The sequence below is a fragment of the Xiphophorus couchianus genome, chromosome 19 (genome assembly GCF_001444195.1).
Source record: "Xiphophorus couchianus chromosome 19, X_couchianus-1.0, whole genome shotgun sequence".
Taxonomy (NCBI): domain Eukaryota; kingdom Metazoa; phylum Chordata; class Actinopteri; order Cyprinodontiformes; family Poeciliidae; genus Xiphophorus; species Xiphophorus couchianus.
Window position 1 is genome coordinate 1,678,720 of NC_040246.1, and position 14,452 is coordinate 1,693,171.

At 42.0% G+C, this 14,452-nt stretch overlaps 1 protein-coding gene across 3 annotated transcripts; it reads left to right on the forward strand.

The window, feature by feature from the left end:
- Positions 1–1,091: 1,091 nt before the first annotated feature.
- cdca4 (cell division cycle associated 4) lies at positions 1,092–11,635 on the forward strand. Of its 3 annotated transcripts, XM_028000863.1 has the most exons (3): positions 1,092–1,249; positions 6,201–6,338; positions 8,862–11,635. In XM_028000863.1, the coding sequence occupies exon 3, from the start codon at positions 8,874–8,876 to the stop codon at positions 9,819–9,821; it is 948 nt and encodes a 315-aa protein (XP_027856664.1). In that variant the 5' UTR covers positions 1,092–1,249; positions 6,201–6,338; positions 8,862–8,873; the 3' UTR covers positions 9,822–11,635. The 3 variants fall into 3 exon arrangements, with proteins under 3 accessions (XP_027856664.1, XP_027856665.1, XP_027856663.1); XM_028000864.1 differs by lacking the exon at positions 6,201–6,338 and having other exon boundaries at positions 8,865–11,635; XM_028000862.1 differs by lacking the exon at positions 6,201–6,338 and having other exon boundaries at positions 1,093–1,249.
- Positions 11,636–14,452: the final 2,817 nt, after the last annotated feature.

Genomic DNA, 14,452 nt, shown 5'->3' on the forward strand with positions numbered 1-14,452 from the left:
TTTTGGAGCTTTTCATCATGTTATAATGAAATTTCCTCATCAGTGAAGACAACTGGAGTGTTGCCTTGATTTTTTATTTTTTTTTTTCAAGCATTTTTGAGATACCCTTGAATCTCCATTCAGCTGGTTGGACCTGGCAACACCTTCGAGGTACAGCTTGGAGCTGCAGTTTCCAAGGCTTCGTCTCACAGAGCAGCCCTCCTCTGCACTTCATTCAGCTCCTTCAGACTAGCCAGCAGCGATTAGCAAACACCTCCTTTTAGCTACTTCTCAATGGTAAAAAAACAAACAAACAAACAAACAAAAAAAACTGTTAAAGGACTAATAGAGAGATGCTGTGATGACTTCCTGAAGCTTCAGAAAGAGCAGGGGTTTTTAAAGAAACAGAGACCCAATTTCAAGGCATTAATTTCTTTGAAGTCATATTTGATAGGCATAGCATTTTTATACCGACTGAAGGAAATATATCCACTTGATTGTGTTATAATATTTTCCTAGATGTGTACTTTTCTTCCAATTGAGGTTGATGAGGTGAACAGGGCCAAACTGGTGGATTGCTTCTGAAAGCAATTGAATAAACTGGATTCATTTAGTGGTATCAGAATATAGGGGTATGAAAATAAATGCGCGACACTTTTTCATGTTTTCAGTGGTAACAAAAGGCATAATCTCGTGCTTTCCTTTTTCATTTAAAAATTACTTAATTTATAAACACAAACTATAAATACAATGTATTTATAGTTATGATGAAACGCAGGAAACATCGGGGGTGTGAATACTTTTACCGGGAACAATACTTTGTAACTTACCACTACATGACATACAGTATGTCCGCGCGGTTCTTCACTAATGTTTGCTAAATGTGAAGTGGTTTCAATCGCGGTGGAAACGGATTCACATGAGCAAAAGGACAGCTAAAATGACTCAGTGCATGGCTTTAAATACTTCACAAAACAACAACAACAACAAAAAATAACAGTAGGTTTTCGATTGTTTGTTAAAAGCGTCAATCGAGGAGAAAAGCAGGGAGAAATGATTAGAGAGGAATCCCAGGCATATGGCTGGCTTTTGTCGGCTCCCCTCCCCCTCCTTTCTCTCCCCTCCTGCCGTCCGCAGCAGCAGCAGCAGCAGGACGGAGGTACTTCAGTTTTTGAAGCCGTGGCATGAATGATCTCATCTGAACCTGATCTCCGCTTTCTCTGCCGTCGATCCTATGACCGAGACGGGAATAAAATAACACAAACACGAGGTGAGTACGGCTACCCAACCGCCGGCAGCGGCGTTTTTAAGCAGGCACTGGGGTGAGCGGCTGTTATTTTTTAGGAACTTTACAGCCCAGTCGCGGCGAAAACTCTTGTTTTCGGCCAGAAAGGAGGAAGGACCGAGGAGGATGGCTGGCTGGGTGGGTGGGCGCTTTTAGCTCATTAGCTTTCCGTTTCCTAGCCTTCTGCGTTGGAGCGTTTATTTGCGAAATGGATCTAGTTGTAAGCCAGGAATTTCGCAGCGCCGTGTAGAGAACTTGTTTACAACGTGAGCGAACAGTTAGCTTGGAAGCACTCCGTGAGCCCGGGTCCAGAACCGTAGGCTAGCTAGCCGGCTGTTAGCTCCCAGCGCAAAATGGCCTCGTTGTCGCTCGGTGGCTCTGATGCTGGAAAGACAAAGCATGCGGCAGTCACGGCCAGCAGCTCTCAAATGTTCCTACATTAGCCTCTACCGGCTCTTATTGGGTTATCCGTTAAGAAAACAACGGGTAGTTGGCAGGGAAATGAGAAAGCACTTTAGCTGCCGTATTCAAAATCTCGTTTATTGATGCGATACAGCTGTATATGAAAGTGGTGGTTTTTCAGAGAGAGGTGGGGGATGGGCCGCGCGAGGAGCCATTGACGTAAAGCGAGGCTGTATTTTGTTTGGCCCCAAAGCGGGAGACGACTAAACACTTTCATGTTCACTTTCTAAGCCGTATAATGCTGTTAGTCACAAATCCAGGCATCGCCGAGCTGCTATTGTCAAAATCAAGCGCTATAGGTCTTGTTTAAAGAAGTTCCTGGTGCAGCGAGAGTGCTGTACAAGTCTCCATTTTAGGGTTAAACAGTTAAAATCTTGCGTGAAGTAACCGCAGTTGTATATAAATCACTTGTATGAAGGTGGTACTCAAATAAATGTTAATGAAACTGTCATGTAAATTACCTTGATCTTAGCCACCCAAATTAGGCATTTGTAGTGGAGCCTATTCAATGTAACAGAGGTAAAGATTAATATGTGCAATTGCTTTGTGGTTTTTCTTTGTACGTGAAATATATTTAACATAATAAGTTGTCTGGAAGTGTCTTTACCAGTTTTGCTTTCAGTATCGTCAATGGTGAAATCCTCTTAATGAAGTGCAAATTTAAATACCATGAAAGAGTTTGGACACCATAAATGTTGCTGCCAAGACAGGCAGCGTCCAAACTTTTTTCATTTGAGCCAAAATCATCACCTCGGTGTTTTAAAAAACAAAATGATTTGCTAAAATTGGCCATCGGTATTTAATTAAGAAATTAAAGTAGTCCCGAATGGGAGGTGCAAATCATCATAGCTCCAAAACGTAAAGGGTTTTATGTGTTCAATGTAATGAAGGCTCCGAGATTTAAGTCTTTTGTTTTCGATCAAAATGAAATACTGTAAAATTTAGTCCATTCTGAGTTGTACTAAAAGTAGTACACACTTAGTTAATTTGTTTAACTAAGTCTAACAAATTAGTTAAAACTGCTTTCAGTGTGCCAAAGTCCGATTTGAATAAAAGTTACAATTTAAATTAAAAAAGCAATTAAAAAACAAATACTTTGTGTTCAATTTAATATTTTACATTGAAAAAACAATATCTCTGTAACAATTTAACTCTATTTAAAAAATAAAGAAAATCTCCATTAAAACACCTGTGTTGGCCGGTCACGTTTGAATCGTTTTTGACTTGCAGTCGGGGGCGCAGAAAACAAAATTTAAGGAGTGTTTGATATTTTTTCTGAATTTATTGTATTAGAACCAAAATAAAATCGGGCTGTATGTTTGTCTTCTACTATGTCATCTTGTGATATTAAAATGCAGTGTAGCGCAAAGCGCAATCTAGTTGCTGTTTTTATCCAAACTATTATCAAAAAACCACCAGTTTCAAGATCAGTGCCTTAAACTTCATCTCCCGAGAGTTAGGACTCTTACTTTGAAGTAAGACAGGAAGTAGCTCTGATTATGGTGGTTGTGTGAAAGACATGAATAATAAAGACGTCATCCATCTTGCTGACATCACCCTCTTACTGACTACGCATGGGTAAAGACTCCATAGGTACTGTGCCTAGCTAACAGTTAGCCTGTGCTAGCACTAAGTTAGCATCTGCTTCAATTTGCTTTCGTTGCTAAACTAAAGTTTTTGATATTAAGAATCTAGACTTTTTTAAACGGGTTTCTTTACAACACAATTTAATATTTGTGGAACCTTTATGAAAAGAGAGAGCAATTTTTATTGAGTTGCTTTGGCCTTAGGACCATTTTAGAATTATACAGACAAAAATCCAAAATATATCCAAAAGTCAAACTTAGCTGGTCGGAGGGATTTAATTGTTAGTTACCGTGGTAGTGTTAGCAATACAAACTGATAACTGAGCGAGTTTTAACAGGAATACATGTGGGGCTGATTTCATGCGGTACAAACCATCCGAAGTGCATTTTAAGAGTCACGGCGACTTTAGCAACGGGGCTTCCTGGTTGTCTTTGATTTCTGTTTTAATTTCTCACACATTGTTGACCTATTTTGCTAACACATCCATGATTATTTTCTCAGTGTTTGGGTTTTAGCTCTCTGGTTATCTTTCTAAATGACTTTTATCCTAATTCTTGTCTATTGCCAGGAAATGTCATTTTTTAGGCAAGGATGGACTCAAAAGGCCTTTCTGTGTACGTTGGAGCCATTGATGTAAATAGATTATAACTAGAGATGCACCAATCACAGAGCTGAATTCTGATTGTTTTTTTTTTAAAGCTTAATGTAGTTCTCTTTAAGAGCTGTACCTTCTTGCCATGTGACATCCCACTGTGTACGTGAGAGAGAGAGCTGTTGCAGTAAATATGGGATTTCATTAGATTTTAAAACAAAGATTTTGAGTCAATACTTCAGGCATACTTTAGCATTGTATGTTGCCGTATTGTGGTTAGCATTACTAAATGTAAAATGCAGGTGACAGAAAAAAATAATTGTTTCTGGATCCTTTTGCATCTGTACTCCTTCTTATTTAGCTTTTGAACGCTTCACTAATATTAAAAAGAACTCATTTTGGCATTCTTTTCCCAGAGTAAGCTTGCCCATTCTACAGTTCGGTAGACTTAGTTTGACTGGGATCCAAAACTGCAGCATTTGTTACATTTTCAGCTGCTGCTGTTCACTGCGTCAAACAAACCAAATCTTTGAAAAAAATCTGTTCCGCTCCTTACCTGTGGTGGCGCTGCACCAGGATCCACTGAAGGAAACAAATATGAAAACCTCTAAAGAAGACGCGGAGTGCAACTTCCTTCTTCGCGAAATGCAAACAAAAATGGAGTGGTGTCAAATTTTAGAGGTTGTAAGCCCTTTCTCCTGTCAGCGCTAGACTCACACGTCTGCTTCAGTTGTATTTACCCATAAGGCCCTATGCTATGGCGCACTTCCTGTTTTGGAGTGTACTCCGGTCCACTTGGCGTTCAAACAGAGTTCACTTCAACCAGACCGAGACCTAAGCTTTTAGGCGGACCAAAGTTTGCAATTTTTTTAGTCTGCATGAGAGGTCGGTTACGCGTTCACACCTCCCCAAACGAACCAGACTTTCTAGGCACACAGACTGGAGTTTGATTAAAGCGGACTAAATGGGTCTGGTTGTTCGTGCAGACTGGTTGTGCTTAGGTATGTTGAGGTCACTGATTTGGAGGGGGGGAAAAAATGATTGTATTTCTGAGTTTCTGACTGGGAAATAACCTATTGATTTCAGAAAAACTAATTTAAAAAAAGCCTTATAGTCACCAGTTGATTTCTGGGTGCATCTCTAATTATAACTTGAAATATTGCTGATTCGGCTCACTCACTCCGATCAGTGTCACGCAGTGATATTGTTTTTTTTTTTTTAATGCTGTGTGTATCCATTTTATTGGTGTAATTAGAGTGAAAGTTTGTGGTTTGTGAGTAGAAATTAGGCTCTAATTCCATGTTTTCTTGTATATTGTCATTTTAATTTGAGGCGTTTGCTTAATAGCAGAATCGTGGCATCCCATAATTAAAATTTAAAGGTAGAAAGAGCATGCTGCTTGACACAGAGTTGTGACCGTTACCATGAGAGCAGCAGTTTGCAGAGCGTTTTAGTTTCACTTTGCTTTCCAAAGAACGTTCAACTGCTGTGCTTTTTCTATATCAATACATGTGATTTTACTGAGAAATATGTTGGGTTTTTTATGGTTATTTAAAAAAAAGTATCATGAATGGAACATTAGCACAAGTGGCTTCATTGACATAAATGCCCTACCCACAGGTTTTTACAGAGGAGACACAGCTGGACGCTGTTTTTCAGTCTGGAAAACTAAAATGCAGCTCAGAGCTCAGCCTTCTGTTTGATTCCATCATGTTCATTTAGGAGTTCAGATGGCGTTTTTTTTTTTTTTTTATATATATATTATTATTATTTTTGGACAGTGTTGATTTCTTCCTGTAAAGAAATGTGTTGAAGTGGTATTTCAACAAGGAAGTTGATTTTTTCTCTCTCTCTGTCTCTCTCTCTCCCTTTCCACCCCCCCCCCCCCATCCCCTCTGTGAAGAGAAAGTGAAAATCTTGCTCTGCTAGTTTTAAAGTCTTGGCGTGTGTAGGCCTGGAAACCCGATTCCCCTTGTAAATATCACTGAGTCATGGTGGTGTGTTATACAATAAATTACTAACGTCTTTATTTTTCATGTTCTGTCTTTTTACTCATTTGACGCACCGTATTGGACCAGCAGATAAATACCTTTATTTTGTTTCTTCCTGATCGCAGGTTGCCATGTGAACGAGTATCATTTCACTGATACTCGTAACCTGAGTGCTGTTTGTGTTTACTGACAAAGCTCTCTGTAGTCTGTGCTTATTTTGATGCAGCGTCCGCATTTAGTCGGTAACCATGCTATTTTCGGTGGCTCAGCGGTCTGTTAAAAGTGTGGTTGTTCCGCCCAGCAGGAGTCTTGCTTCAGACTGGCCTAAAATGGGCAGAAATGGTGCTGAACAAAAGCTGCTTGTCGCGCGTACAAAAGTACTTGAAGCGCTGCAGCCGGGACCGAGCTGCATTGCTATTGCCTGTGCCTCTCAACAGGAAAGGTATAGCAAACTTTTAAGGAAATCCCAAACCCAACCATTTACTTGTCACTGTAGTTCAGAGTTGCAGCTTCTTCTTTTTTTTTTTTTTTTGCAGGTTATTTGTAATGTTACAACTGCCTTAAGCAGATTTCTTCCTGTCCACACAGCTATTACTACACCACGCTAACCTCATCACATCTGTCACTAATTTGAGTAATTACATGACACTTACAGTACCTCATGAAAGTAATCACACCCCTTGAACTTTACAGGTTTTTCTCCTTTTAAAGTATTTTATTGGGATTTAATGTGAAAGAGCAAGGCAAAGTAGGGCAAAATTGTATAATATTGTTTTCCAAATGAAAATTTACTCCAGTTTCAAGATTTTTGCAGTCTTTAAAGGGTTGGTGTTATGTAACATTGACAGTTTTTGAGCTTTACATCATGTTTTATTATTATTCCCCTCATCAAAACCTACCTAATATGTTGCTTTGATTCTTTCATGCATCTTTGAGCAATTCTTGAGTCTCCCACTGCAACCGTTTGAGGGAGCCTGAATACTTGTTCTCACAAAGCTCCGCCTTTTTACCCATAGCTCCGCCTTGGCGCATCCGCAGAGTTTATTAGATGAACCACTTCTCTCCCTAAGAAACGGTTGTAAGCAGCATAACAGAGGAGCCATGTTGTGACGACTTCCTGAAGGCGGAGTGTCAGAACAATTTAGAGCTTCTTAAAGGGACAGAGGCCCAATTTCAAGGCGTCTAGTTACAAAGTCATATTTCTTTTAAGTTTTATTCAGAGTTATGTTTTATTGATATATATATAGCATTTTCATAACAATTGAAAGCCACTATATGTCACTATATGCCTGGAAAATACATAACACCGCCCCTTTAACAAGGTTTTCTTTCTGACCAGTTTCCCTCCCTACGCTAAAGAAAATTGTCCCCGCTTCATTACTCTGCCACCACTATGTTTCACAGCAGAAGCGATGTGTTCAGGTTGGGATGTAGTGTTAGATTTTCAACTTTTATCACAACATTTTTAGCTATTTATTGCAAGAATAATACAAGTGATGTCCCCCCCCCCCCCAATTATTGCTGCAAGCTGTCAAACACAAAAACTGGCCCCATTATCAAATTGGACACTTCACTTCACCAGTGACAATTAGTAAACCAGTTGCAGTTGTACTATAGTGACGCCCTTTAATGCTCTCATGGAACGTGAAGTAGTTAAAATAGCTTCACTTGTATCTAACAATCCCAGCCATAGTTGTGGTTAGCAAACATCATCAGCTTAATTATCACAGATGTTTGCAATTTTTTTATCAAATAAACATAACTATAACTATCCGTCTCTAATTCAGCCTTCATGCGGAATGGTTCACATGTAGAATGAACTCTGCACCCCCCTTGAAGCCGTCTTTACTGGGAAACATGGTGGCAGCGCGGTGAAGCTTCTGCAGCCGGGACAGGGAGGATGGGTGGAGCTATAGGGGAGGATGGGTGGAGCTATATGTAGGGTAATCCTGGAGGAAAGTCTAATGCGAAAAGCTTGACACTGGACCACCGTTAACATGGCGAGCTACAGTGGAACAGTTTAGATCGAAGCATATGCATGTTTTAGAATGGCCTAGTCAAAGTCCACACCAAACTCTAAAGAAAGAAAGGTTTGAAAATTTGAGTTCAGACGCTCCTGAACCAGTCTGACGGAGGTCGGACTATTTTGTGAAGAAGGAATGAGGAAAACTTCGTTCTCTAGATCAGGGATGGAATGATGTGCAATCTGGGCCGATATCAATATCTGATGTCAATACTGCCGTTAGGCCCGATAACTGATATTTACACTTTAGATTTAGACGTCACTACCATTTTGACAGCTTGAAAAAAACAAAACAACCACAGTGCTGACTTCACCAGTTAAGTTAAACTCCCCACAATCCTTTGCTGCATCACTCTCACTTTCACACGACCAAGCAAACGCGACATCACCAACCTCCAGACACAGACGACAACAAATGGAATTAAATATCGGTGGTTAATATCGGCCCTGATTTATTTATTAGTCCAACACAAATATTTTAAGTGGTTAATATGGGCAGATAAAGATACCGTAGAATAAATTACCACGATCCCCAGATGCGATGAATCTGGGGTTGATATCGTGCAACCGTCGTCTCGATGTTCAAAGTTGTTGGAGACGAACCACAAAAGAGTTGCAGCTCTGTTTGGAGGGAGAGTATTGACTGTTAATGCTGAAAACAAATGCACAGTCTTTAAACGTTTCTACATTGTTCTCAGATCGGTTCTGTTCTGCTCCCAGTAAATCCCACTAAAACTCTGAGGTTGATGACAGTAACGTGATGAAGCGTGAAAAAGTTCAAGAGGTGTGACTACTTTTTTCTTTTTTTTTCTTTTCAAAGCAGTTTTCTCCTCATTTGTATTAGCTAGTGCAACTCTGAAACACTTTGTGGTTGTGAATTTGTCCCTAATGAGTTCCTGTCAGTAGTTCTCACTCTGCGCTTTCTTCCCTCCCTTCCCGCAGCAGAGAGACATCATGTTCCCGAAGGGCACCAAGCGCAAGTTCTCCGACTCCGGAGAGGAGGCGGCGTGTGGCGGCGGTGATCAGGGCCCCTCGGCCGCACCGGCCCCATTCGCCGCCGCGGCGCGGACGCTGTCGTCGTCCTACAGCCTGCAGCGGCAGTCGCTGCTTGACATGTCGCTGATCAAGCTGCAGCTCTGCCACATGCTGGTGGAGCCCAACCTGTGCCGCTCGGTGCTCATCGCCAACACGGTGCGGCAGATCCAGGAGGAGATGACGCAGGACGGCACCTGGCAGATCATGACCCAGGCCCTGGCGGCCGCCCAGTGCCCCGCCGACCGCCTGGTGGCCACCGAGGTGCTGTGCAGACAGACTGAGGCGGCAGCGGCGGCGGCGGTGCAGGCCGGCCAGAGCCCCAAACCCTTCTCCGTGTCCGGGCTGGAGGAGGGCTACCACTCGGAGGAGGTGGTGATTGACGGGGATGCGGAGGCGGAGGTCGCCATGTCGTCTCTGTCGCCCGTCTCACCTCAGCTGTCCTCGGCGTCCTACCTGGCGGGGCCGTTCGGGATGGGGCCCTGTTGGGAGGACGACGAGGAGGACGCCGACTGCGACGAGGATGAGGAGGAGGACAGCGAGGAGTGCGCGTCGGAAGGCGAGGACGGCGAGCGGCACCACCTGAGAGCGGACTCCAGGACAGGGGAGCAGGTCTTCGGGACTTTTGAGATCAAGCACCCGGCGCCGCCGCCCGACCCGGCGCTGGAGGAGCTGTTCTCTGACGTGGACCCGTCCTACTACGACCTGGACACGGTGCTGACGGGCATGCAGAGCACCCCCAAAATGGGGCCTTACGACCTGCTGGAGAGCCTGTCCTCTCATGGGCCGACGGCGCTGAGCTCCAGCGCCACCTGCAGGTCCGACCTCAACGAACTGGACCACATCATGGAGATCATCGTGGGCTCCTGAAAGCGATCCCAGACTATGCACAGCACAACGTGCGTGTTGGTGGTGATGTTACAGATCCTTCCAGGTTTTGGGAACAAGGTGGAGAGCGAGGAGGCTGGGAGGGGGGGAGGGGGGTCACGGAGAAGATCCGCTTTCAGACTGTAGAGGAGTGAATGACTTTTGGGTTTTTATTAACCCACATGACCAGGGAGCAAAGTTAATGTCCCGCTTTGTCAAACCCTCCTGCGGTCTTAGGAGACGGGTTCATTTGGATGCCACAAGCTTTTTGTATCTTGTGCGCGGTCACACTGACCCCGTGTGCGCTTTTGAGGTTTTTTTTTTCTTTCTTTCCCCTTCCCTTCCCCTCTCTCCAACCGCCAACATCCTCTTGTGCGTCGTGCTAAGACCGCGGGAGGGTTCATAAAAGTCCAAAACCTGCGACTGTCTGTGAGAAGGCAAAGATAATTACCTACACCGCGATGCATTCTGACTTCCTGTCGTTTCCGTCTCGTTCTAGCTCCTTCTGGTCCGACTCTTGCCTTTTTTTTTTTTTTTTTTTTTTTTTAACGTCCAGCTCTATTTATTGTTACATTGGACCAAGGAACAACTCGCCACACTACATGCACCGAAACAGAACAAATTGTAAATCCAAATCTATGAATCAATGCATATTTTCCTAGAGATTTGAGCAGTTATGAATGGATTATATGTAAATGTACGTATGTGTATATAGAAATATATTTTTTTGCATTATACGGCTTGCTGGGGGAGGGGTCACGGGGTGGAGGAGGGAATTTTGCGAGCATCACTTGATATCCTTATTTTCTGTCCCAAGCGGTTTTTAAAGGTTTTAATGTAGCCGGACTGGAGACGGTGTCTTCCCGTGGACTGTCGACGCGCCGCTCTTTCATTGCTGCCGAAGCTTCACCGCAGAGCAGGAACTCACTTCCAGCCACCGAACCAGACGTGGCTCAGGAGGTTTTGTTTTTGGGTTTTTTTCCCCTTTTCTTTTTTTCAGTTTACAGTATCCAAGTGACAAATGAAGTAGTTTGGCTGCTGAGCTTTTAATACAGACCCAATAATGGTAAGAAGCAGCTTTTCTCTCTCTGTCTCTTTTTCCTAAAGCATCTGGGGGGAGAACTACATCGAGAAGCCATATTTCTTTTTTTTAAATTTCTTTTTATTTCTCATTTGTTACTACAAATGACGAATCCTCTGTGTTAACCCATCTAATTTATTGTTTATTTATTGTATTTATTTTATCTAGGTACAGACATGGCATATTGACGTATCAATTCAACCACCAGGCCCGGTGAAATTGTATTTATCGGGCAAAAAACCCCATCTTTTCCCGGTTTTAAATGCAGTACCTATTTATTCCTAATTTTTATGAGCATTAGTAAATAAAAGCAAAACAATAATAACCGGGTTAATAATAAAGTTACTATGCAGCTCTGTCATGTGTTTCATAATGACCGTATAACTACTCAAATGTCCTTAAATTCCATTATGCAAACAGTTCTTTCTCCAAATCTGTAGAAAAATAAAAACCGTTTCTTTCTTCTTTTTTTCCTTTTTTTTTTTCCCCCAAATTGCTTCTTATGGTGAATAAAACATGAACTCAGGCAAATGAAATGTATTGATTGAAATACAGTATTACAACACGCTGAATACCTTACCACAACACTCCTGAAGGATGTCACTCTAGTCTGAATAGGAGCTAGAACTTCAAAGACGTAACTATCTTTGTAAAATGTATGCATTTTTATATCGGAAAAAAAAACATTGTAGCATCTTTGTACATATTTTTTATAATAAAAGGTGCAACTATTGAAGTGCGTCGTTTGCTTTCTGACTTTTTTTTCCTTTGCAGCTCCACGGCAGGTGCTTGTGCTGGATGTTAAAAGTCCCGCTTGAACGCTGTGAGGTGTGGAAAACGGTACGACGGCACCTTGAGGCCGTCGAGGATGAAAGGAGCAAATTTCCACCGAAAAACGCCTCAAATTTTTCAAATCAATCTCAGAAAGTTTCTAGTTAAAAACTCTGAAATTTCAGAGTTTGAAAAGTTGGACATCTGCCTGAACCCCTCCTCACATTTTGAGATTCATTTCAGAAATTCCTTAGAAAAAAACTTCTGAAATGTGAGGTTTGACATTTTCTGAGGTTCAAAATGAAATGGGAGCATTTTCAACTTTTCAAACTCAGAAACTTGTCCGTTTTCCTTGGTGTTTTGGTTTTATAAACTAGTTCTGCTGTAAACGTCTAAAGAACGTCTTAGTAATATTCCAGTGGTTTGACCGGATCTTATTTAGAGTTAGCAGAGTAAAAGTAGCACACCACATAGTATCACCTTCCTATAATGACTGCCTAAATCGTATTTTTTGCCAAAAATTATTTTGGCAGAAAAAAAAAGTAACCACCTGTTTCTTTCCCAGATTTTTTTTGAAGGTCAATATTTTAGGAAGGTGATGGTATGCAAATTTTATTCATTAAAAACACAAAACTTCACAATTATACACTGCTTTACAGATCCATTCAATGAACTAGGATATTGGAAAATCCTTTTGTTTCAGGAACTTTATCACTAAGTGAAACAGAAATTATACAAAGATGGATGTTTGAAACGATGTACTTCGGTTTATTGTGATTATTTCCCACTTATGGCTAAAGAAAACCTCACTTTTAAAATGAAAATATCACATCAGACCATTAATTTAAAAAAAAAAAAAACCCATTCAATGCAGAAACGTTGGCTTAACGAAAACAATGTTTTCAGAAGGCTATCATCTGCCTCGTCAGCATGCATGTTCTAGTTATGAACTTGAGGTTTTGATGTCGCAAAATGTGGAGAAAAGATCAAGTGCGAATGTGTAACCTCTCGACTAGGACAATTACAGAACTCAATAAATCACAGACAAATGATTTGATTGCAGCCACTTAAAGGGAACTTGATCCTGAACACCGCTCCAAAGGTCTGAACGCTCTCCTGAAGTCAGGACGAGTTGGAGCAGGAAGCGCCAGACTTTTGCCCTCACGTGCCGTCGCGCGATGTCGGACTATGACATCGCTGCACGAGATATGCAGAGGATCAACAGAGCAGACGGCTGACCTGCTCACTCAGCGCTCCACACGTTCACGGTACAGGTGAGGCCCGAGACCTCGCCGCTCTGAAACCGGGAAGGAAGTCGCATCAGCGTCCCTCGGCACTGAAAAGGCACATTTGTTCATGAAATTACATGATGCCTTCGTTCGCTTGGATTTGCTGCCTGGGTGCAGAAACAGATAAAAGGCCTCTTGATGAGTCAGCAAAAAAAAAAAAAATGGCAGTGTGAGGAAAAACCCCATATCGGAGCAGAACAAAAGCGCTGGGATATCTGGAAGCACTTGGTCTTATCCCTAAATTTACGCAAGGTATGCAGTCACATCCAGTTGTGCTCAAAATGACAGAACAAATAAGCATAAAAATCTTTATGGCGGTCAGCTCCACGCACACGTTGGGAGCAGAGCTCGAAAAACTAAGGAATTTGATCCCACGCCTCAGAAAGTGGAGGAAAGGGATCACCAGGCTCTTCAGTAGACGGCTGTGTCTGCATTCTTTGAAGAAAGAAACCCCGAATTGCCCTTTCTTCCTTTACTATATCTAAAAGACGAGTTTGAAAGTTGGGCTTTTGTGTGTTCATGAGGAGGAGCCGCTCCTGACAGCCGGGCAGAGGTTTTCCAGCTCAGGAAAAAAAACAACCCAAAGTCCGCTTCTGGCTCGGGCCGAACAAGCGAACTGAATACACTCCGAGACGATACACACCAAGGTTTGTGCAACCACATACCAAACAGTAGGTCTTGCACCAATTAATAACTCCTCACAGACAGCTAACAAATTTCCTAATCAGGAATGTTGAAACAAAAGGGCTAATCATAAAAGCACTCATTAAGTAAAGCTCGGTTCTTACTGATGTGCAGAGCAAAAATAAAGTACTTTTAATAAATGTTAAATCACAATCTTTTGCACATTTTTCAAAGGTGGGAATTTTTTTGAAGTTATTTTGCTTATAGCTCGGTGTCATAAACGCGACATGTTATTATTACAGTAGTCACTAAGTATAAACCTGCTCTGATAACCAATTCAGTCTGTGGCAATCCTTCCATCGAGTATTTTACATTTTCTCCCAAATCTTTCCGGTCTTTTCTTGCGGTGCCATTTTGAAGCGTTTGAGGTCATTTTCTGCTCTCATTTTGTTTCCTTTATCTGCTATAAGATATCTATCTATATATATATCTATATATATATATATATATGTATGTATAAAAAGACATATTCTGAACTGTTCTGGTCCGGCGTGAGGGAAAACGGCAGCTAACATCTCTGCAGACCCCACATATTCTGGACACATGCTGTTCATATATGCTTACCTTTCGGGTCGGTGCAGTTTGCTGAAACCGGCCGCCACAGACACAATGAACACCTCGCAGCCTGAGCAGCCAGCTACTCCACTGGCAAACAAAATAAGCGCATTTGCAAAGTCACACTACATTTTTGCTTGAGTGATGTTATGACAAAGTGTCTCTGCTCTTACTTGAGTCAAATTTCTGGATTCCCTAAACCTCGAATGAAAAAAAAACAACCATGTTTTAACCAACACAGAGGCACACCTGCA

What these genes read in the sequence shown, in the direction of transcription:
- cdca4 (XM_028000863.1), top strand. Translation starts at nt 8,874, where the DNA reads ATGTTCCCGAAGGGCACCAAGCGCAAGTTCTCCGACTCCGGAGAGGAG.